This window comes from Hermetia illucens, chromosome 3 (genome assembly GCF_905115235.1).
Source record: "Hermetia illucens chromosome 3, iHerIll2.2.curated.20191125, whole genome shotgun sequence".
Lineage (NCBI taxonomy): Eukaryota > Metazoa > Arthropoda > Insecta > Diptera > Stratiomyidae > Hermetia > Hermetia illucens.
Genome location: NC_051851.1, coordinates 166299335 through 166324489, shown reverse-complemented (window position 1 = coordinate 166324489; position 25155 = coordinate 166299335). Strand labels below are relative to the sequence as shown.

Below are 25155 nucleotides of genomic sequence, written 5' to 3'. Positions count from 1 at the left end.
TTTGCTGTATTCATTAACGAGCTTAGCTATAATCTTGGGTGCAGGGGTTAGACCACTTGTGTTCAGTCGAGGAAGATTTGGCCTCCCTCATCCCACCAGATTCGGTAAATCTCATTATTGAAATTGCGAAAAGAAGGGAGAGACTATCAGGCACTCCCTTAAACTATATTTTGAAGTAATCATAGGTTTTAGGGGGAAGGAGGGCTAATATCTGCGGACTGGCTCAAAACGGTGTACTATGGTTGAAATTACACTCCCCGGAGCAGCCGTTGATATCTTTATTTGACCTTCAATTACTAATGAGGGTCGATGGCAAAAGCAACTGACATCAATTAGTGCCAATTGACGTCCTAACAGCAAAACATACTGTAGGCTGCCATCAAGAGTTTTCTATTCTTCAAGGGAAGGCTCAGGGTAGACACCAGCGTCACGACAAAGATTGTTTATCTTATGTCGCTTATCGACGGTATTTCAATCGTCTACCGAAGGTTAGATTTATCACACAGATTTATCATAGGGCTGTTTTTTGGCGCTGGATGAGTCCTCTAAGGATAAAAGGCCTTTCGGAGCGCTGACGTGACTGCTTGGTTAGATTATGACCATACGGTTTGGGCCGGGCAATGTATCGTAAACTATACAGCGAGTAACAGGTACCTCGGTGATCCCCAGTCTGCTACATTGATCTTCGACCAGCATCTGTTACCCTTAAATGACATTTTGTAGGCTAACTGGTTTGGTTTTAAACATATAGAAGTGTGAGGTTTTTCTGGAAAAGATCCTCTAATTAAGATACTTCATCGAAAATGCGATGGTCGGTACCGATTTTAATAAGGTTCTTAGGAATGTTTAGGCTGGAAATCTCTGTGCGCTCGAGTAGCCTTGACCGTCATCAACTATAGACACTGTAGATGTAAAAACAAAAAACAATAGAAGGAACGTAGTTGGACGTAGAGACATATAAGGTAATGCAATCATGAGGGTGGTCGTAGGAAGAAAACCGAAGCTCAGCGAGGAAGGGATACAGCTCGGTCGCTGTTGCAATGGAAATACGATGCTGTTGAGCTAAGGCAGATAAATTCAAGGCCCGTAACTTGGTTGGTAAACCATTTAGCTTTCACATTTTACAGTCTGAGCTGCTATATAACCAACCCAAAAAAACACAAGGCTCACACTTTGGTTCTTAATCCCCTTACATTTTGGTTGAATGATTGAAAAGTAAAGACGGAGTCAGCTTAAGAGGCCGATGAACGGCCGTAAGGCTCTGAAATTTGTCAGTGAATTGGTGCGTCTGTACAGCGTGTGGAATAAACCTTGCGGTCAGAAAGAAAGAATTATTTATTAAGTCTAACTGATCTCGCTTTCACGAGGTCAGGTTTAGTGTCTTTTGTAAGCTTGACAGATGAGAGTGGTGAAGGTGAGCTAGTTGACCTCGTCCGAGGAACCATTGTACGCAAGCCAGGAAACAAAAAACTGTTTCGACGCAGAAGAGATCTTCCCTAGATTGTGGGAATGACAGAAGGCAGCGTAGGTATTTGAAACTGGTATAACTTTAGATGAGTCATCACATTACTTTAGGTACTATGGACAAACAGCTGAAGGGCAGTTATCTGGTATAGAAGCAATCCCTGATGCTTCAGATGTTAAAACCAGACTAAGGTTTACATGGAGTCAGTAGGCGATGCCAGGAGCCGCTTGGTAGAAGCTAAAAAAAGTCGATTGCTAGTTTGGCAACTGTCTGGCATCAGCTTTTGTTAGATCCCCAAACAATTAGACCAGGAGATGGCAAGATAGAATGAGGACTCTAAAGGCGGCGCTTTAATAATATAATAGCTGAGGCAGATGAAGCAGTAAGTCATGCGGGGATAGGTAGGTATAAGTGGTCGCTCGGAGAAAGCCGTACTATCCTTGCTGTAGGAAGTTCAAGGGGAGCAGAATCTAGCTGACCCAGATGTTAAGGACATGGCGTTCACCATAAAACTGAAGATATCTGTGAAGTCCCCAAAAAGGGTTTACTTCCTTATTGTCTGCAGCTAAATTGAGCAATCGCAAAGGAGGTATTTGAGAGTCTCTCCCGCATCTCCGCAACTTTGACAACGCGTATTGTAGGGTATGGCATTGCCTCACGCAAAGCGCCGTGATTCTGTACGAATCCAAAAGCCCTCGTGGCCAAGTTTTGTTCTAGGAAAGGCAGATCTTTCCCAACCTGAGGCAGTTAGTGAGGTTTCGTTACCTGGGGTCAATGGTTCCTTTATTTATTTATTTATTAAACGGACAATAAACAGAAAAAACTATAGTTACATATCGCCCTCAGAAGGAGGAAAAATCCTAGTTTACATTAAAGTTCAAAAAGGAGTCCACGGTACCAAACTGTAGTGGATCATAGCTCCGACGTAGTTTCGGAATCGGGGAATGGAAATAGACTTCGAGGTCCGCAAAGGGCACACCGAAAATCTCAGCGTTACGTGTGTTGTATGACGTGTTACGAAGAACGATATCAGCAGAGGCGGAGCAGTCCATTAAGCCGGTAGAGAGTATGAAAGGGGTACCAAGATCGAGGAAAATTCTACGTTGTTGGAGGTAAGGAAAACGGTACGGAGGCGGATAGTCAAGGCGGGGGAGGTTCATCTTGACAAAAAAAAACGAGCCGGTGAATTTGCGCTGTATCTTCTTTAGGGCAAGACCATCACAATTACGAAACAATACTCAAGAATGCTTCTCACGAGAGAGTTAAAACGTATTATGAAGGGTTGGACCGAGGTAAAATCGGTATGAAACCTGACATTTTGAAAGCACTGCTGGTGATAACGAAGTAGTGGCTGTCAAAACCGAGTTTATTGTCGAAGTTTACACCCAGGTCGGGGAAAGAATTCAGATAGTACAGAGAGCAACCACCAAGAGAGTAGAAGAAAGGGGTGCAGATTTGAATGCAGGAAGCGCAATCCATTGGGGACGAAACAGACGAAGACAGCTTGAGGTCATGGGCAAATAACAACCAAGGACAAGTGAGGGCAGAGAGGAGGTTGTTAATCTTCTTTTTCTTCAGCCTTTGTCCCGTTCACAAACGGGTGATCTGGGTGCAATCGCGAGGCTTTTAAATCTCCATCCAGCGTATCAAGCCACCGTTGTTTAGGCTTGCCTTTTGGTCATTTACCATCGACTTCGATGTTCAGACCAATCTTGGCAAATGTTTATAAAGAATAAAAATAAACGAGGTCAAGAATGGACATTTCTGGCACACCGGAGTAGAGGGAAAGAGGAATAAAGGGACAACCATCAAAGGAAACGCTACAGAATCGGAAGGAGAGGTAGAAGGCAAGCTATGTATAAAGTAATGGAGGAATGTTGAGAGAGGCTAGTTTGGACTATAGTATCTCGTGGTTAATGGAGTCGAAGGCCTTAGAAAAGTCCGTGTAAATGACGTGGACTTCCTGCCGAGAGTTGATGCATTTGGCCACTAAGTTGGTGAAGTCCAGAAGATTGGTAGAAGTGGATCGGCGTTTTATGAAGCAGTGCTGCTCCTTAGCAATAAGGTGGCCGAAGTCGGTGGTCAACCAGTCATTGACATACCTCTCGAGGATCTTCCAGCAGGATGAGAGGAGCGAAATAGGGCGGTAATTCTCAGCAAGGGTATGGTTACCGTCTTTGTGTATGGCAAAAATAAGGGTTTCTTTCCACAGGCTAGGAAAATGATACCCTTCGAGGATCCTTTTCAAAATAATGCAGAGAAAAAGAGAAATGAAGTTAGAGATTTTAATTAGGAAGACGTTGGGATGAGCATCGAGGCCGGGTAAAGCATTGCATCAAGGTTGTCAACCAGTTACTGCATCAAAGAGGGAGTAAGGGGGGAAAGGCAGGAGATTCGGAGGAAGCTGTACTCATCAGGGGGAGAAAGGGAAAAGAGGGAGAGGAGTTATGCACCGAGGAGAGGTAACTGCAAAGTAAATCACTGGATAGTTGAGGAGAGGTAGCAGTGGAGTCAGAGAATTTGGTGAAAGTGAGAGGGGACTGGGAAATATTCCTTGCGGATGACAGACCAGAAAGGCTTCAAGTTACCATGCGCCAATTCGACTTGAATACTATCCAGATTTACTTCTCAGCGACTTAACTGAAGATCGCAGAGCGGTTAAAATGGTCAAAGTATGCACGCCTTCCGGAGGATAAAAACTTTTTCCTCGCAGCCTGCTTCAGACGAACTTTCTAATGGATTTAAGTGGTGAATCATAACGGGTAGGAGCTCAGGGATTTTGTGGAAGGAGAAAGGATTGTCACTAGGAAGGAGTTCAGATAGAATGAAATATAAGAAGAGGAGGTTTTGGTCGCAGGTTAATGGTGAAGGAATGGAAGTCCAGTTGAATGACGCCAGAGCTAAGTTCAAACCCTCATAGTCGACCTTACGAAAGTTGAGCTTAGAGGTCTTGCGCATAGTATGGGAGTTGAGACGTGGCAGTTATACCTCGAACTCAAGAGCAGGATGATGGGCATGAGAAAGAAGCCGTTCTGGCGTGTTGGAGAGGACTACATCGAGAGTGCGATTTAGATGATTTATGGTGCGGTTGAACTGATGATGTTAAACTGAAATGGTTGTCAAATAGTGTGAGTAGATTTCTCCCTTCACAGTCGCTAGCTCAATGCAGAACTGTCAAAAGAGAAGGCTTGTCTAACCAATCCTGCTCTGTGTTTCAATGACCGGAGATCCAAGGAAGGGCAACTTTGGGTGTGTCACTCAGACTGCTCAACGCATCTCTAATCTACCTCACAAGTCTGGAGAACGTCGCCACTGACTACATACAAGGCTTTAATGATGACTTGTCTGTCGATCAGAATAACTATGTAAGATTTAAGGTCCGGATCATATTCGGTCATTGACTGTTCCTCCGTGTCACTAGTGCCGCGGAATGAAAGACCGTGCAATCCACTCCGCGCACGCGGCAATACTCCCATTTTAACTCCGGAAACCATCTTTAACCTGTCGATAATGCCAGGAATGCCCAGAATTTTTAAGATCTTATCGTGGCCGTGCGGCTTCATCGCACAGCATCCTGACTTACGCAGCCTGACAGCACTGCAGGATGCAGTGCATTTAATATGAAGGGAAAAAGGGACGAGGTATAGGAGCACATTAAGCCGGACAGCACTGCAGAGCACTTGCGATTTTTTTGGTCCTATTCAGCTTGGCCCCATTGTATTTGCTGCTCACAGCAAATACGCACGTTAGGAGGGTATGGAAACAAAGGGGAAACCTCGGCTGGAGGCTTCATTTCCTTACCAAGGTTTCTTTGCAGACGTAGTTCGCTCCATAGTCTCCTCAGTTCTACTTTTCGTCTCCAATTTAACATTGGAAAAAGATCACCCCCAGATACTTTACATTGGAAAACAGGTGAATTTTGGTGATGTCGTGAGAGAGAACGAAGTGTTGCACTAGGGACCCGATTTGTATTCCTGAGTTACCTAACAAAGAGACAGACAAACGGGGATCGTTGAGAGCTTCATTGAAGTATCTCTGACCTTTAATTGTTCATTATATATATGATAATAGTGACGAATTAAAAACGTTGAAAAAACAACGAACGCCATATTAATCATTCAGAGAAAAGGCTCTTCGATTTCACAAAACAGAAATGAATTAAAATTTCAACATGGACTTCCATAGGCCAATCTACCTGACTTTCATCTTAAAGATATAAATACGAATAATCCCAAATAAATCAAATCAAGTCAACATTTCCCAGCCTTTGCTCAACATGACCATAAGCCCCTTCTCAAAGTATACAGTTCGCCTCACCTCCAATTTCGTCCCAATGATATTGCGTCTGATATTCAAGTCTAGACCCAAAAAATATCCTCAGGTGTTCAAATTTTCCAAAGTCCCATAATAATGTCCTTTTGTAATGTCAACTGCAATCATGCTAATTGTACCTTGAATATACGAGTATGTCCCAAAAGCCATATATTATTTTCAAGTGAGGGTTAGTCCTTTTTCTTTCAAACCCTTTTCTTTGAGTCATGGATCCAATCGATTCATACATGCTACATTGCTTCAGGGTCAAGATCCCAAACGACCGGTCCCATACATTATCCAAAAATTATCGTAAATTGACCTCTACAGGTTGATTTTAATTATATTCATGGAGACGATATTGTCGTTATTGCTGTCGTTCATTTTATTCAATTAGAAGGCGATTAGCCTCCAACCTCGTCGCACCCTTTCCCGATTCTCCTGGCTTAATATATCTCCATCATTTATTCTCGGTCTTCAGCTAAAGGATACAAGACATATGTTCCTAAAATGCCTCCAGCATGGAGTCTTATAACTCATCCCTTCCAAGGAGTCACCGGTCGTCCAGGCCCTCTCAAGGAAACATAATTTATTCGAATATTAGGTTTACATTAATTACCATACATTTAATGTCAATGAATGCCAATTAGCAGAGGACATGGCATTATTGTACATACATCTTCTATTGAATTTGATTCGTCCGTTTCCGAAGTAACGTTTTCGTAGGGAACCACGTTATCCTCCGCCCCCGATTGCTGGTGGTCTTGTATTTGAGTGCGGTCTTCTGTTGTGCACAATCTGTGAACTTTGGGGTAGGAGCAACTTCCATCGATATGCTGATGGTTTTTGTGTAAAGCCTTAATCTCCTTGAGCAGGATTTCAAATGGAATGGACGAATGGACACTATAGAGACTATGTGGTCGGTATTTGCTTTATACGTAGATATAATCCTTTCTTGTGAAGGGGAGCACAGAGTCGGATAATCTGTTTTGGCTTTCGATTTGAATCTTCTTTATTTCAAGAAAGAAAAATATTTCAAGGTAGGCTCTTGTGGTCAGGGAAGTTGTGGAAGGATTAGTAAGTTTATGATGAAAGAGCAAACCAAGAAAAGTGGCCCGGATTTAGGGGAGGAATCTGGTTTATATGTGCTGTTTGATGACCCATTGGTTTGTGGAGTAAAAAGTTCCTTTGGAGTACTTAGTAGCAAAGCCAAACTTTTGAAACTTTCCCAAGGATAAAGCCGCCTCCTAATTGTGTCCGCTTTGATGCCCTTCTCCGCAAATATTCCCTTAGAATGACCAACATAATTGCGGTCTATATTGATCTGACAATATTCTCCAACTGAACGTATTTAGTTATCCGTAAGTAACAGGATTATAGATTCTGTGCATGATGTTCCTTTACTCCCAGGTAAGATGTAAAGGTAATATTGAGCCATTCACCATTCCACACCACATTCTCTGTATCGAGGGTACATGCATGCATGACTTCACCTCTGTGCCAGGATACAGAGGAAGTTGGAAGCGACGGAGTAGAGGCAGAGCGAAAGCTAAAACGGGATGAAAGCGACTTCAACTGCTTTCTCCTCTCCTGACGTTTACTCAAAAGTAAGACGACTTTTAGATCACATCCAAACGATACACACGAAGTGAATTTTGGCAAAAGGTTTCACATACTAACTATCAGGCTTTTAGCCAGGCATCCCTCGTCTAGCTCACATACTCCTGTACACACTTTAAATTCTATTCGTGCCGAACCAAAGAAACCGACTCCAGGGAAGGGCGAGACACATGATTGCGGTTCTATTCAAGCATGACAAACAAGAATTTCACCAAAGTTAAGATTTATGGGTTAAATAATAGAAAGTCCTTAGTGCCTACTTTCCTTATGCTTGGAAGCAATATTCGCAGTCACTCGTGTTTCAATATGAAATACGGAGTGGAAAAAAAGTCCTTTACACAGCATTTCTAGTTGTTGGAAATGTTCGAGTTCCCGATGCGGTTCGCATAAAACTTCCAATTCTTGGCCAATGTTATTGTTATTTTGATCCTTATTCGTCTGTATCGGACAAAAATTGTAGAAATCCATTAAGGATTATGACAAAAAAAAAATGTATTGTGTGACGATGGTTGGTAATGAGAGGAGGCAATTTGCTGAAACTTTTTTCTCGATGCGACATTCCAGTGGAATGTCCGCAGGATAATGTTTGTGGAAATGTAAAAAAAAGTGGGAAGTTTTCTATGACGTAGTGGTTGCAGTTAGGATGTCGTCTGGAAACTTCTTGAAAATGAGGAATGGGTGAGCACATACCTTTTATTTACTTGTATATGATTTCATGCAGTCATGTCAAACGGAGCAGGTTAGTATCATCAAGATTTTCTTTTGCTTAAAGGAATTCATCCTTTTTCTTCAGCTTTTGTCCCGTTTGGTAGCCAGGACGACGCGTCTGCATCAAGTTCGCCACTTCTCTGTATGGTATGCTTGATTCTGGTGGAATGGAAATAAATAACTTACAACATTGGATCCTTAGATTCATCACCATAGCTGGCAAGTCGTTATAAGTGCGGAAAGCTTAACTATACCAACGAAAATGCCTATCTCACAACATCTAAGCAATCGGTGCAACGTCATACCTTCCACGAATGCCCTCATTTCAGACATAATTATAGTAAGTCATACAACAAAATTTCCGTCTCTATAATTGCAAGGTGGGATTCATTGTCCTTGGTGACCAGTCAGGACTTGGACCCATAGAGAACCCCGATAAGTTAGTTGCGGAGTTCCACTTCATCCAAGCGTGGTTATTTTGCCCTTGAAACGCGGTAGGGTCGGACTGGCTAACCAGAGATCTCATGGTTAGAGTCCTCCTTTTAAGGATAGACAGTGTGGTCACCGTAGCAATAGGAACCATGCAGTGTGTTTCTCATAGATTTTTAGGCCAGCTTCACCCAATATAGAGGAGGAATAAGGCAAAGAAACGTGTCCTAGGAATAGATTGACAAATGAAAATGGTCCCACTTTCCTATAGATCATCAGTGGGAAAAACCATTATTAAAGATATATTATCCCTAGGGTCTGCCTAGATTTGGTGCTAAGCAGAACGAGAATAGCAAACCCGAGGTTTCAGAGCAAATCATTGGCATACGAGGACTGGTTAGTAATGACTTCTTCTCGAGCATGCACTCGCATATCAGTTACTGACACAAGTTGGGATGAAAATGAGCTTTGTTATCTTGTAAGTAATCCTCCTAACCAGTGCCTAAAACGGCGATATGGGTAAGTTTGAAGTTGATCAATTGAAATAACAGTTCCTACGAGATACGAAATTCAAGGTGTCAGTTTAGCATTTCTGAGATGATTTACTAGAGGTACCACGGTCTAAACTAGGGGAGACAAATGAGTTAGAACAACTAAAACACAAATAGGTGACCTCAGAAGATGTTGAAGAGGAACTGCTTCTGAAGGTATACGGAACCTGACGGTTCTCTGTTACTGGTAGGTTGGCGACTTAAAGAGTAGAAAAGACCCATGACAGAATAAAAGTTCCCATGGAGAACGAGGGTTCGCGAATATGAGCCCGTGCCCAAATTTCGGACAAATATTTAGCCTTTTTACGGATGATAAAAACATAATACAGGGTGGACTAAAAGTCCCTCTACTTTTGAATCGGTGGCTGCATCAAACAGCGACAGCGAAGTGGGGCGGAGGGGTTACGAAATGCAAGAGCAACTAATGAGAATTCAGTGCCATGGCGACCAATTCTTTGACTACAGCGCAATGAAAATTTTGGGCTCACTATAACATCCGGCATAAAAATAAAGCTTCATCCCTTCAACTGGTTAAAAAATGTGCAGAGAAGTTCGAGAAGACAGGTTCGACAATGAATCAACCACGATGTGGTCAACCCAGAACTTCCAGGGATCCTGAAAACGTAGAGCATCTGTTCATGAACAAACTGGCCTCTCTGCGGCCTCGCGTCTTAAATGTGCCCAGAATATCCTTAAACTGTATTTTCCACATTTACATCCGTACAAATTTCAAATAGTACAGGAATTAAGACCTCATAGGTTCCAGTTTGCCAACGAACTGTTAGAGAAGTTCACCAGCTTTACCAACGTTTTTTTCTCTGATGAAGCATACTTTCACGTAGCTGGACAAGTAAGCAGGCAAAATTGCAGATATTGGAGTGACACTAATCCTAAATTGAAGCATCAACACTCTCTGCATTCATCCAAGGTTACTGTATGGACAGATTTGTCAGCAAGAGGCTCTAGCGCTACAGAATTTCAATGGTTTTAATCAACGATCGCGGTTTCAGAAAGATGGGACATGCCACACGCTCAATGAGTCAATGAGTGCAGTTCGCGTAATTTTGGGTGAAATCCAAGGGGAGGCAAAACTGAGCACCCCAGTGGCTCATTGTACACGATTTCCAGCAGGAGATCCCGGATTCTTTTATATATCGCAGGATTTCCGTTAGAGGATGTGATGCTACGCGGTGCAGTTGGAGCACATCAGTACCAAAAATCTGATGTCTGCTGCGTTCATATGTGGAGCACTTGCAAAGAAAATGTTCCATGGATTCTGTTCCATCATTACAAGATGAGCATGTATCATCTTAGAGAATTCCTATTCTGAACAGCTAGTGAGTTATAATCAGTGAGAATGCCAACGGACGATTCCTTAGCCTTCATAATGACGAAATCCATGAGCGATACTATGAGCGTCTGGTTGTGGATAAAATCCGGCTCAATAGGTTGCGATGGGCGGGTCACTTAATCCGTGCGAGAATGATCAAGCCAAAAAAGTCTATAAGGGCGATATCTATGGTAGAAAAAGAAGACGAAGCAGACTCTGCCTGAGATGGAACCATGGTGTAGGCCAGGACGCCAGACAGGTTTTAGGGATATCGAATTGGTGGACCTCGGCCCAAAGGTGGGATGTCTGGAGTTATTTATTAAGGCAGCCCTAGACCGGATAGCGGTTGTTGCGCCGTTGCTGATGATGATGATGAGAATGCCAACAATGCTTCTGCAAGTCTTTCTGCGTGTGGGATAAACTTTGTGTTTGCAAATTAGTCCTTTCAACTCCAGGTTGCCTAAGGAACTAGAGGAGACCCGCGAAAGGAGCGATTTCTAGCGCGAATTCTATTCACAATCAAACGCAGAGGTGGACTTCCAGAGATTCAATATGAGCTTCTTCAAGAATTTCACCAGAAGCTATGTTCCGTAATCAGTCAACCGTATGAAGAATGCCTGCCTCTGCTCTGTGTTGGGGCCCATTTTGCAGAATGTCGTGCATAATGTCGTACTTGCTTCCCCTGCCCCGCAGGTCCTTCGACCATGACCTGACTTGGGCTTAGTTACGAAAAACTCGGAGAGCGCACTTGGGGAAAGAATCAGGTTAGAGTTGGCGGGAGAAAAAATGGAGCCGAACTTAAGCATAGAAAGTTGAATGTAGGGAGGGGGATTGAAGTGCATCCACAGGAATTAACAATGATGCTTTGGGTTATGTTCTGCATAAGGGTTTATGGAAAACGTTGTAAAATATCTTAGTGTTTTGCGAGGATGAATTTCCAGACACCACATAGCAAGAAACAATAACTTATCCCTGGTAAGAGAGATATTCACAGCCATAGACTACCGTAGAGAATGCTGCCTTCTGCTGTGGAGGTATTAGTCGTAGAAATAAATGCTGAACCTCTAGATCCATGTCAGAGAAAGCACTGTAGGTTATGAGGAATATGATCCTCCCGTACAATCTACATATCTGAACTACTGGGAGGACATCGAAGGACGCAGGAGGACGCAGGAGCTATTTTCTCAGGTCTGCATTTCATGTTTTCCAAAAAAGCCACCAATGTGTACATCCAAAGACTAGAAAAATCGATTAACCCTTTGGTCAAGGGTCCAGAGGAGAGGAGGGCTCTGTGTTGTATGCTGAATGCAGGGCTAAGCGAAAAGCCAAATTAAGTAATCTAAGGTATGAAGATCTGATAACGTGATGACTTAAAACTGAACCTGTTCCGATCTAATGCGTAAAAGTGATCCCGTGGTGCAAACATAAAAGAGAGTGAGAGCGGGCGGGGGGTTTATAGAGGAAGAGGATGTCGCATGCAGATATATCTTGCGAAGATTTTCTTACCTTCATGTAGTGCCAAAAAGAATATACATACTGCTCAAACTATTGGACCTGGCCTGCTCAATTTACACCATTGAAATTGGCACAGATTTCGAGAGCTGCTCAAGAATGGCAGAAGACGCTCAAAGGAGTCAGAATTGAATAAAGTTTCTTGTCTTGCGAGCATCCTCACCGTCTGTTTTGCTTTGATATGCAGGAAAGAACCGTAAAGTTTTCTTACATCAAACTCGGAAGTCGAAATGGTATCAAACCATGAGTCAAACATCGAGATGGATCTAGTAATATCCTTACACCCCAAAGCGCTTCACCAACGGCCGTTTACTGTTTTTTTTTTCAGGACTTTATATGATATTGTTGCAAGAATTGACCGAGGTTGCTTTTGAGAGTTTATTTATGGAGGATACTGTTGATCTACGGAGGACTCACTAGATGATATACCAACCAAATAAACCAGCACAACCAATGGGTCAAAATAAGGGAAGGACTCGAATGAGTCCAATTTCTTCTTCATTAATTATTGGATTAGCCCGCTAAGTATGGCAACGAAATTCTCCCTAATGAAGAATTGAAATATGGATGCTACCCTTATTTTTGTGATCTGTTGTTATTTCAGCAGTCTTACTTCTTCTTTCACTTCCTGTTGTTGTTGGAGCTATTTTTTTGTTATTAAGTGACCAAAACCTAAATACCTCCTTCTTTGACCCGGCAGGAGGGGTAGACCCAACCCTATCCCAACATTTATTTTGATTCTTTGGTCATCCAGAAACTTGAGCTCATTGAAATTCTCAAAAATTCTTCGCTCATGAAACGTGATGTAAGCTGACACTCTACCTACTATAGAGCCGGTGGTCCTGTCATCTGTCATAAAATCGAGGTTCGTATTTGCAATGGCCGTTAATGAAAAATTTTCGTGCGAAATCTGAAGTTATTGTAAATGGCTCCGATATTAATTACCCCTTAAACCCGAGCATTTAAGACTAAGACCCCACCGTACCGTATTATGCAGATCACTTAGTGACAAGAGTGGTAAGCGCTATTTTCCAGCTACTAATTTTTCCGTATGCCAAGTGTCAATCACTTTGGTATTCGTTTCCAACTCTGCTACGCTGGAGGTCCGCTCACTAGTATCCTTGTGATAGTCTTGCATGCAACGACCTCAGAATAGAAAGCGCCGATTTGCTTTGAAATGATATGTCGTGGAGTCAACTCCTTCTTACAGAAAGTTACATGAGCAAAGAACATAGAGGCCAGGTTCCAAATAGTTTCGTCTAAACCCCCAGCTCCTCCCAATTTTTGTGTTGGAGCATTTTCAACACTGTGGCTTAAAGATATTCGGCGCAGCATACATGCAGCAGCAGCGCCCACTCTACGGTGGACGCAATTGGCATGGTGGTAAACCTGGCAAAAGATGCACTGATTTCTGGCGGCTGCTGTGCCGTGGTGGCGTTGGATGTCAAAAACGCATTCAACTCGGCCAATTGGAATAGAATTAAAGGGGCGTGTGCTGACATAGGTGTCCCCGGATACTTAGCGAATTTGGTGGAAAACTACCTCTCAGAGAGGACTCTCTGGTATGGGACGGATAAGGGCACCAAAGAGTACATTGTTACAGCCGGGGTACCACAGGGATCGGTACTTGGTCCCCTGTTGTGGAATATCGTGTATAATGGGGTGCTTGCTCTTCCCGTCCCAGAAGGGACTACAATTGTCGGCTTTGCTGATGAACTAGCTGTGGTTGTTGCAGCAAAACACCCAGAAGATGTGGAGGTTTACGCAATGGAAACAGTGAGAGCGGTAAAGTCCTGGCTAGAAAAGGCCGGGCTGACCTTGGCGGACGCGAAAACGGAAGCGGTCTTAATAACGAAACGCAGAAAAAATAACACTGTGAAGGTGGAGGTCGGTGGACATACGGTCGTATCAAAGCCAGCTATTCAATACCTGGGGGTAATAATTGACACAAAATTGAGTTTTAGGGAACACCTAGAGTGTGCATGCCAAAAGGCAGCCAGTGCCACCACGGCACTTGCAAAAATGTTGCCAAATATTGGTGGGCCGAAACATTGCCGGAGGTTGGTGCTAGCTGGAGTGGTGCGCTCCATCCAGCTCTACTCGTCGCCTGTGTGGGCAGAGGCGCTTGCAAACTCTCAGAGACGTAAGCAGGTGAACTCGGTTTACCGGCAGATGGCTTTGAGGGTTTGCAGTGCTTTTAGAACCACATGAGATGAGACAGTATTGCTGATGGGACGTATGGAAGGGCATGCACAGCGTAGAAATGCGGCAAGGTCAGAGTCGCTTGATCTCTGGCAACGCAGATGGGACGAGTCTACGAGAGGTCGGTGGACGCACAGGCTCATTCCCAACATTAGGGTGTGGCTTGAGCGAACACATGGGGAGACCAACTACCACATTACCCAGTTCCTCACGGGGCACGGTGGTTGCTACAGGCAGTATCTGCACCGCTTTGGGTTGGATGATTCTCCGAACTGTCCCAGATGCGATGGCATACCGGAGGAGCATGTGATGTTTCACTGCCTACGATTTGCGATGGAGAGAAGAAGTTTAAACCAGGTGCTGGGCAGGAGCGGGACCCTGGAGAGCTTGGTTACTCAGATGCTGGAATCCGAGGAGAAGTGGCTTGCGGTTGGCTCCGCAATCGTCCAAATGCAGGAGGAGTTGCTGAAGGAACATAGAAGGAGGAAAGCTGCAAATAGGAGAAGGATGAGTGCCTAAGAGCAACCCTGTCCCGCGAAGTAATACCTCAATGGTGGTCCCGCGGGGCTGGGGCTGGAGAGACCGGGGATGGTTTTTAGTGGGTGTGAATCCCACACGCGCCCGCTGTAGTTCCGCCGTTCGGGCGGCGGAGCTGCGGCGGACGTGTCTTTCTAAGATTTTCTACCTCCGTGTACAAAAAAAACCATGCAGCAGAATTCCAAATGCTTCGCTTTTCTAGGCACTCCTGATATCTAAATAACGCTGATGACAGTTCCAATACTCGATATTCATAAAGTCTTCAGGAGTCTCTAGAAGTTATTTTTCCACCTCAGTCAATATAGGTACCGAAGTTTCCGGCTCTCTTCTCATAAGGAGGAAGTGTGAACAACTTTATACGTCCTTCGCTATCTTGCCAAGCACCCAAATGTTGAGTTTCCGCGCTGCGGTTATCTGATATGGAAACGAACATAAATTCTGGCAATAAGTATCGCCCAATGGTCTTCACCGGTAGGTGGATGTTGCAACCTCGTTGCCAGCGTCCTCATGTCGTAGTCATATTTATCAAAGGACTCCTCTTACATCCAGCAATTTTTGAGGTGGGGAACTATTTTGGAGACTAGGAATTATCAAAAAGGATCCTACCGCTTGGAGACTTTAGCCTGTCCGGCCGAGGTAGTACCTAGGCATATTATGGTGAGGCGGGAATCTGGAAGCCTTTTCAGTATTGTTCTATGCGAAGACGGTAATGATGACGAAGACGAAGTTCGTATCCCATTGTTGTCATTATTCAAAATTGAAGGTCCCTTTTAAGAGGAAAAGCAACATCATAGGAAACTCGATAATCTTGGACGCAAAAGCTTCCTAAAAGCTTCTACAAAAGCTTCCTAAAAAGGTGAGAGGATGCTGGAAGGATTTCGTCAGAAAAATTGTCCACTCTTTCCGGAAGTGGATCAAAAGAACAAGGTTGGAACAAGGTGGAGGAGCGATCTGGCAGTGTATATTTCGTTGAGTTTTCTGCAGCCGCCTTGATGGTAATCGCAACTAGGATACGGAACTCATGGACAACATGAAGATATTACGCAGAAACTGCTAGTGGCATTACAGTGACAGTAGGGAGGCCCTACTAAACTTGAACTTCATCACAACTATCAATTTAATCAAAGTGTGAAGCGATTCAATCGCTGTCCCTATTTTAATTTCAGTTTATCACGCCAGCCCATCCAGAGTTTCATAAAGGAAGCTATCTAGATCTCTCAATTCTATCAATTAGGCAAATCAGTGATAAACTTCCACAATCAGCAACTAAACTAATTACGTATGAAATTTACATAACAAAATATCTGAGAAGAAGAAATAAAAAATTATTCTTACCTTTATCAGCCCGAAAATTGTCCTTTCCTTTTTGTCCGTCGACTAATTGCCCAAGACCATCAACAAGACGATCTCCATCGTCCTGACCATCAAATGTCTTATCCGATAAATCCATTTCCATTCCCCGCGGTACACCCTTGGGAATACTGTACGAAATAATGCCTTCTGCAAAGAAACGAAAGAAAAACACATTAATACCATGAAAACCAGAAGAGAGGAAACTCCGTAAAGGACGAAAAAAAAAAAAATAACGTAATATTATTATGCCTTAAAGTAATGTCTGTTTGTATAAAAGTTTTCGGGTAGTTTTACATGGGGAAACAGGACGATATGGTATTGCTGAGATAAACACCTTTCTATGCCTCTGCCTGCCACCTCCTTGACAAGGGACCTCTTTCTGCGAAAGATGAGATAAATTGTAGAGAATATGGTAACATGTGTATGTACTTAGCGAGGAGACCTGACTATATCGTGAAATCCTAAGTGCGTCATCCATTCTTGTACAATTGTATAAACATAGAGGCACTAACGAGAAATGTTTACAATAAATCCTGAGCCTTGTTTCCTTGTTGCGTGGATGCAAGCGGAAACGAACGACCAGGATACATGAATGACATTAATTATGTAAATAAACAAAGTGTAGGGATGAGGATAATTGGGATTTTTAGATTCTATTTTTGGTGTTAGATGTCGGTTGGTAACGACATGTTTATTGATAGTTTACATATTGCGAAATGGCAATTATGAAACAGGAAATTAATCTATACAGTTTGCCTTGGTCGGAGGGTTTGCGCCAAACATAAAATCGATTTGCCAATTATCCCCCTCTTTCGGAAATCGGTCTTGTCGAGCACCTTAGTTTGTGTGATTTCTATGATCCCCCCGCCAATACAGTCTTCCTTGTGGAATCATCATAGGTGCTTAGCTTAAGACGTGGGTATAGCTCACTCTAACTGGGCCTTTGCTTCATTGGCGGTTCTCACAACCACGGCCTCTACAGTTTCCTTGCGCTCAATTTGTCAAATGGATTCAGACATGAGATTGACAGCATCCTAACTGTCTTGCCCTTGTAAATTTCAAGTGTCACCACTTCACCTAGAGCTTCCTCCTTCCTTCCATAAGTCTCGGAAAAGGATGAATACGTTCGGGATAATTTGACACTCCATTGCACATGTGGGGTAAAATTGTACTATCTAGTCCTGTCAAGGCATTCGCGGGGCATAGAAGATACCCCTTTCGAAGCTAGGTGGAGTTTCAATTGGTTTTATATATCTATAGCGAAGGTCAGTTTATAAGTCCACTAACGTTTTAAGGATGTTCCTTTTATCTACAATGCAGAGGAGCTGTCCCTCTTATTAAGGATGCTTTAGATCTCATCTGTCCAGATACTGATTAACATCATTCTCACATTATTGGAGGCGGAGATTAAAAGGAAAAACAACTATGCTTTGACATTTTCACGAATCCTTAGGTATGTTACAGGCACATAGGGTCCTTTTTTCCAGATAACTACTGACAATTTCAGAGCGGTAGCTGGGTAAACCAATCCTCGTAAGCGACATCCAAATTATCTTAACCGCTAACTCAGTGAAAGTATCTTATTCATATGATAGTTACTTACCAATTGTTTAATGCACAGTTTCCGTTCGGTGCTATTAGCACAGTTTGACTGACGGAACATTTTCGAATGGTGAGAATCTGTCAGTTTTAAGGTAGGCGTTACTTTGCTGGCAAAGGATTTGCATATATGTATATGTACCCGTCTGGAATACAGTGGTGATTTCTTCGAGGTCTTGGGCTTATTCTCTTCTTGTATTTTCCGAAAATACCCTGGACCCTATTTGCCAAACATGGCTGACCTTCCAGTAAAAAATACTAAGTCCATAATTCATAAAGATCTCTTTGGTAACTTTTCTACTCGCAAGGAGAATCCGACAAAGAATTTTTTTTAAAAGTCGAATTTGAAGATGAATATTCGAACCTTTTATGTTTGACAGGAGATCTTTGGATTTGTGTTTGTAGTTTCTTCTTGCCACTAAACTTTAGTCTCAACCATTAGACGACGCAGGGGTACATCAAAATGGCCTTCAGTACGAATGTGTACTAAGAGGGAATCTATTATGATAGTTTTATCTAGCGCAGACCTGCAATCCCAGTTATGAATCTGATATGCCTCTAAGCAATAATGACCGGGGCATTCAATGCAAATTTGCAAATCGTCCTGTCAATTTTTTCTATGGCGTTCACCTCAGTCGACGACGCTGGATGGGCCCCGATCCTGTCGAGAAATTGGCAAGGGTTGTTGACGCATGGACGCATTACGGCATACGTAAATTATTCCGAGCGAAACAAATACGTGTCTCCGTCCTGACTAAAAAGCCCGAGAAACTCGTAAGATCCCTTCGGAAAAAGCGCATTGACAACTGCATTCTACAAGAAACCCGATGACTTTGACCCAAAAACTGCGTATAGAATGCAAATGCGGTTAAAATGGCTATAAACTTCTCTATTTTGGTAGCCCACACACTCAACATGGTCTTGGCATTGTAATCTAAGAAGGTTTCGGTGATACCATTAAAGAAGTCAAACGGTAATGACCGGTTGATGAAGCTCAATATTATATCAGCACTGTTCACTTCTTCACTGCGTACGTAACACAGACAGGTCCGCCTGATGCCTGATGATGGCAACTTCTCGATGATCATTGTTACCGACCTTAATAATAATGTGAGTGAAAAAGCAGACGGAAACAGGTGCCATGAGCGAAAAGGGTTTGGAACGCGCAGGGGTCGCGAGCGTGTAGTGGATTTTGCGGAAACCCATGACCTTATAAAACATGGTTCATCAAACGAGTGTCTCAGCTTCCTACATTTTATAGTGACATTTTTCCACAGTAACTGACTGCAAAGTCGTTCTTCATGAGATCATCACGCCAACATCGGTCATTGATTGCTGTCTTGCGAATCAAGCGATCGATAAAACAGAGTAAGGAGCGCACTGGCCCACCGCGTATTAAATGATGGCGATTTCGTGATGCCTACCCACTTCCACCTGGATGCGTTTTCTCATCCGTCAGGATCAATTCGGCTTTTTCTAGTCAGGTCTTTACCGCTCTCACCGTCTCCGTCGCGTAAACCTACACATCCACGGGGTGTTCTGCTAAAAAAACGACAGCCAGGTCATTGGCAAAGTCTACAATCGTAGCCTTCTCTGGGACGCGAAGCATAAGTACTCCATTATATATAATATTCCGCAGCAAGGAGTCCAGTAGGGAGCCCTGTGGTACCCCCGCTGTGACAATGTAGTCTTTGGGACCTTCATCCGTGCCATAACTGGAAGTCCTCCTTGAGCGATAACTACCAGTCAGACTCACTAAATATCCAGGAACATTTATGTCAACCACTCCACTCCGGCACAACAACCACCAGAATTCAGTGCGTCTTTTGCCAGGCTCACCACCATACTTATTGCATCCACCGTGGATTGGGCGCGTTGAAACCAGTACTGGCGCTGCGACAGGCCATTGCCGCTTTCGATGATGGGTAGGAGTCTGTTATATGTATATGACTCCCTCCATCATCTTCCACATTGTATTCAACAGGCAGATCGGACGATACGATGCGGGATCCTCAGGTGGCTAATTGGATTTGGGAAGTAACACCAACTTTTGCTTTTCCCACTGGGCAGGGATTATATCTTCTTTTATACATTCCACGAAAGTGTTGGTGAAGACGTCGGGCCTACTCTGCATTGCCAGGTTCAAATTCCTATTAGGGATGCCATCTAAACCTGAGATCTTATTGCTACCGATCCTACTACATATTTTTTGTAACTCCTCCTCGGTAATTGGAAGTATCACGAAACTCCTTGACAGTTTCTCTTCCGCTGTCTTGGTGGTTAGGAAACAGAATGGCAACATAAGTTTTATAAAAACCAACACTAAAGAATGACTTGACTTGTTGTGTCCGAAAGATATGCCTTCATCTTTTAAACAACCACAATAAATCTATAGTAAAACAGGAAACTTTTTCTTTCAGCACTTTTACTTAGAATGGTAACAATTTCTTCCAGCACGTGCAGGCAGGCCTCTTGGGGTGATCTTCGCAGCCTTTCCATTACCACCCAGAAGGTCCTACTCCAAGGGTTTGCATCGACATCTTCGCACGACTATTTAAGGTGGTTCCTTTTACTTTTGCAAATCGCTTCCTTTAAGTATCCTTGCAGTTGTCTATGTGCCTCTTCACGATGGCCGCTATCGGATTTTCCTCTGAGCCTTTATAAAAACCTTCTTGTCCAGAAACATGTGGCTCACAAAATTGCTATTTCGTTGGCTACCTACTGTGGAACAGTCTCCTTCTGGGCACAGTGGCATCGCATACTTTCGTTAGCCAATGGATGATCTGGGTGACTTTTTCTATGGCCGTACCAATGAGGGGCATATCAACCTCAACCACCGCAGAAAACGTGTTCCTCTCGAAAGTTTTCGCCGTCAAGCTCAGCAACCCACCCAGTACTCTGCGAGAATTCGTTTTCGATTTCGATTCGCCTTTGATTTGCATGCAGATTGCCTGAATGGTAGACCCCAGGCCCCTTCGCTTGAAAGCGTATGAGGTCTCAACATTCCCAAGTACCACGTTTAGTTCTACCAATACCTCGAGCAGAATACGTGCTCTCACATTCGTTGTTCGGCTATACTATTCAAAAGCTCACACTTTCAAATCGCCTGCTACGATTATCGGCAAACTACAAATTGCGGAAGTGGAGGATTTCAGTTCAAATCTGCTCGAAACAAGCAAGTTTTTGTCATGAACGTAACAGGAATTTTCGATATCCTATATGCGTTGGAGTCGGCTTTTGGCAAATCGATACAGATCTATTTCGTCATCCCGAGTGTCCAGTCTATCGTAAAGATCTTTGTAATGGACCGCTCGGGTGACAGCGACCGATTTCTTTGCTTTTTGGGTAGTATTTTTATAAATTTGCCAATTGGCGGACGTTTTATCGGCGGTAAACTTGTGGTCAAGATCTCCGCCCTGCTAACCCTGATTATGGCTTCCTGTCCCAAATACTTTGCAATTTGATTCGAAAACTTATCTATCCTCTCTGAGACCGTCTAATGCCGCAAAGCTTACCAACGAGAGTGGAGGGGAGGAAAGGAGTTGTTGTTAGTCCAGGAAACCCCTTACCGTCCGATCCCTCTGCCGGTCGAGTTCAATTTTCTTCCCAATAAGAAGAGCCCGAAGATAATGCGCAATACGATTCCAGCTGCCAGCACTCTTTAGCATCTCTCTGACAATGTTGTCTGGAGAGAGCTCCCCTGTGTCTGCATAAAGCTGCTGACGAAAGCCGTCCAACCGCTCGCAAGAGAAAAAGGTGTGTTCAGTGTCGTCCGCCTCTCCATTGCAGAACACACAATCAGGAGATTGCGCCTTCCTAATTCTGTGCAGGTAAGACTGAAAACCTCTATGCCCACTTAGAAGTTGGGTAAGGAAGTTATCAATCTCACCATGCGTTCTGTTCAACCGCGTGTCTAATTTGTCAATGAGCCGCGCGGTCCATCTGCCCCTTCACTCATTTTGCCAAGAAAGTTGCCACTCGGTAAGGGTGCGTTGCCGTTCTTCATGGGCAACCACCTCTCTTAAGTTTTCGCCCTTACGGCGGTAGATAGCTTTGCGCTCCTTGGCAAGGAGGGCAACGGGGATCACTCCTGCGATCACCATCACAGCCGGTTCGGAGACGGTGCTATAAGCAAACGCCACTCGTAAAGCTCCCTGCCTCTGCACTTGAGCGTAGCGTTTGCGATGCACCTCCTTGTCAAGGGCATCAGTCCATACCTCCGCACCGTAGAGAAGAACCGACTGCGTTGCTGTCATAAGAAGACGTCTCCTAGTTGATATAGAGCCCCCGACCATCGCCATTAGCCGACTCAATGCCGCGACTCCAGCTGCAGCCCTGTCCGTTGCTGCTTTGATTTGCTCGAAGAAGCTCATCTTACAGTCGAGCATTAAACCAAGGTATTTAACCGCTGGTTTTGACTCTATAGTCAACTCGTCGATCGATATGGGACGCAGGGTCGGGATTCTCCTTTTGGTCAGGATGACTACTCCGGTTTTTTTCTAGCGCAAGGTTGAAACCGTGAGGAGTCATCCATCCGCTTACTCGTCGCATCAATATGCCAAGTCTGTTTTGCGCCTATTCAACAATGCGTCTGGCAAGAAGTGCCGCAATGTCGTCTGCATAACCGACCAGGCGCGACTCTTTGGGCATGTCAAGTCTCAGCAGACTATCGTAGGAAGCGTTCCAGAGGTCCCGCCCTAGGATGGATCCCTGTGCTACTCCAGACGTGATTTTCATCCTCCTTTGGCCCTCTAACGTCTCATAGAGCAGGGAGTGGTCTTTCAGATAATCCCTCAATATCCGCAAGAGATAGCTTGGCACGTGAAAGGACTTTTCTAGTGTACCTAGCATATCTGTCCATCTTACGGAATTGAAGGCAAATCTGACATCAAGCGTTATGAGGAGCACTATCCGTCGAGACCGGCGGCTGTGTGCCTCGGTTCGATGAACCGCATCTACGACCTCTATAACAGCATCCACTGTAGATTTCCCTGTTCTGAACCCGAACTGCCTTGCGGATAAATCCTGGGCAGCACAGATCGCTTCCGCGAGTCTATCCCTGATGAGCTTCTCGAGCACTTTTTCGGCCGTGTTAAGCATACACAGCGGTCGGTATGCAGGCGGGAGCTCCGGGTCTCCTTTACCCTTACTGATCAACGCGAGTCTGCCCACTTTCCAACGACAAGAAAAAATGCCCTCCTTCAAACAGCAATTCTGGCCAATGGCGAAACACCAGTTTGTAAACTTCCGCCGGGATGCCATCAGGACCTGGCGCCTTCCTGTTTTTCATAGTGAAAACCGCTTCTTTGAGCTCTCTCATTGTGAAAAGGGGGCAACCAACGACGCTTTCCGCGCTGCGGAGTCTCCTTTTTGTTGATCTATATTGTGCCTATATGGCACATGTCTCCTCGTTAGCGTGCAAATGTTGTGCCAAACGGCGGAGCTTATGACACTCCTTCCGTAGGTCGGCAATTTCTGCCGTCCACCAATACATAGAAGGCTTGTCGCACCTGGGGCCCCTCTAGGGCACGGAAGCCTCACACGCCGCACTGAATTTACGACGGTGTCAGCTGCGACACCACCACCCCCCGGAGTGCCCCCCGGCGCGGCCCTACCTGCTCCAAGAGCTTCGACGAACCTTCCGATGTTCACCTTCGCGACATTCCACACGCAGGGGGAACGTCGTGTTGGTGCTCGCCGGCAAGTAGCGTCAAACACTTCGAACGCAATGTACTGATGATCACTTGCCGAGAAGTCTTCTAGGACTCGCCACCCGTCCACCGATGATGCCAGAGATTCCGACGTAAAAGTGATGTCAGGAATGCTTCCTTCAAAGCCTGGGCGCCGAAAGGCTGGCGTGGATCGGGTGTTTAAAACTATAAGCCTGATTCTCGCCGCCATTTCCAGAATCCGTTTTCCTCTGGAGTCTGACTGAGACATGCCCCATTCAAGAGTCCTGGCATTAAAATCACGTACAACCAGGATTCGTCCCTCCGTGCTCGAAACGGCGTCCTCCAAAGCATCAAGCCGGCGTCGAAAGTCCGGCATCGTCTCATTCGCCGTCAGGTAAACACTAAAAAACGTTATCCTTAAACACCGGATCCAGACAAAACTGTTCCCCCGGCATTCGGCAAGAACATGAAGTCGAACGTCGTCCCGAACCCAGATGGCAGCGGAGAACGCAACTCTCGCTTTCATTGCAGGTCTTCGCTTGATGACCCACTTGGCCGCATTTCCGGCATGCTGTCCTCCTGTTCGGACCTTTTCAAGCTGTAAGGTAGCACTTGGTGGGGACTATCCGCATTCGCACCCTGCATACTACCCATCCGATTTTGATTCTCCCGCTGATAAGGAGTTTCCTCGCATATTGCTCGGGGGCTTCCACCACGGCGAGCTTTTGGCCTCGAGCATTTACAAAGGTGACACCTACCCGGGTATTGGTTACCTCTGGACATTCACGCTTTAGCGCTTCCTTTACTTCGACCTTTTCTGTGAGGCAGCCAAGATTTTATTACCTAGTGCGATAAAAGCGGCTCCCGATTGGTCGCTGCACCTTGTGTCGCCCAGCTTCTACTTCTCAATTGCTGACTGTAGGTGGAGCACTTTCACTACCTGTGCGAAATCCAGGAAGATGTAGCCCTCCTACAATAAAACCCTAACCTCCAACTGTAGGCTAAGAGAGTTGGTAGCTTTCTGGGTTTCAGAATTCCACAGGCTTTATTCCATCCCTTTGTAGCGGCCACGGTTTTGGGAGTTGTGGCGTAAGGACGACACACTGCAGTGCTAATTGGGCAGGCAGCAGTCACTTTTACCAATTATATCTCAAATATTTCAGATACAAATTTCTTAAGATTCCTAAGTAACTAATATCCTCCCTGTTCTCGCCCACAACCAAATTTTCGGGCCCCTTTTATCAATATTTATTAGTCCCTTCAATCAATAGACCCAGACATCACATCAATTTTAGGGTTGGTACTTGTAACATTCAATACCTCCCTTTGATCATGAAGTCGCACTTAGAACTCCCGAAGAATTCGGCGTTCTGGGCAACAACACAACATTCACTTTCGTTTGGCATTTTCCTTCATAAATTTAAATTTAATTTCACTTGCGAGTAATGTGACTTGAATTAGAGTAATTTATTGTCTCATTAGTGGCTGTAAAATGGCAACGAGAAGCGCTTTTATGTGGTTTCCGTGCTATCGTCTATCGTATCATATCACTTTGTAGTCCACCCTCTCCCCAGTCAGATACATTTCTCCCAGCAGTCGTCCCTGGTTCTATTCTTTTTTCCTTTGAAGGAAGCGAAGATGAACACCACAAAATATTATCACAACCATACCTGCGCCATGTAATTTGATATATTATGTCAGAGGTAATTTTCAATTTCATCATAAAGTCTCAACACTTTTAGGTAGAATGTCGTGGAACATGAGCGGAATAGGATAGAGCAGGGAACATGGAATTGTTTGCGGCAAAGTGAGGTGAGACATATTCCGTACGTTTTTGAGGTTGATTTAATTTGCTTCAACCACCGC

General features: G+C 44.4%; 1 protein-coding gene across 4 annotated transcripts in view; it reads right to left on the bottom strand.

The window, feature by feature from the left end:
- LOC119652336 (epithelial discoidin domain-containing receptor 1) overlaps window positions 1-25155 on the bottom strand; it is a 781389-nt gene that overhangs the window by 254530 nt on the left and 501704 nt on the right. For all 4 annotated transcript variants that reach the window (XM_038056350.1, XM_038056353.1, XM_038056352.1 and 1 more), the window contains exon 6: window positions 16001-16165. In XM_038056350.1, coding sequence (XP_037912278.1) covers window positions 16001-16165 — 165 coding nt within the window. The remainder of the gene's footprint in view (window positions 1-16000; window positions 16166-25155) is intronic.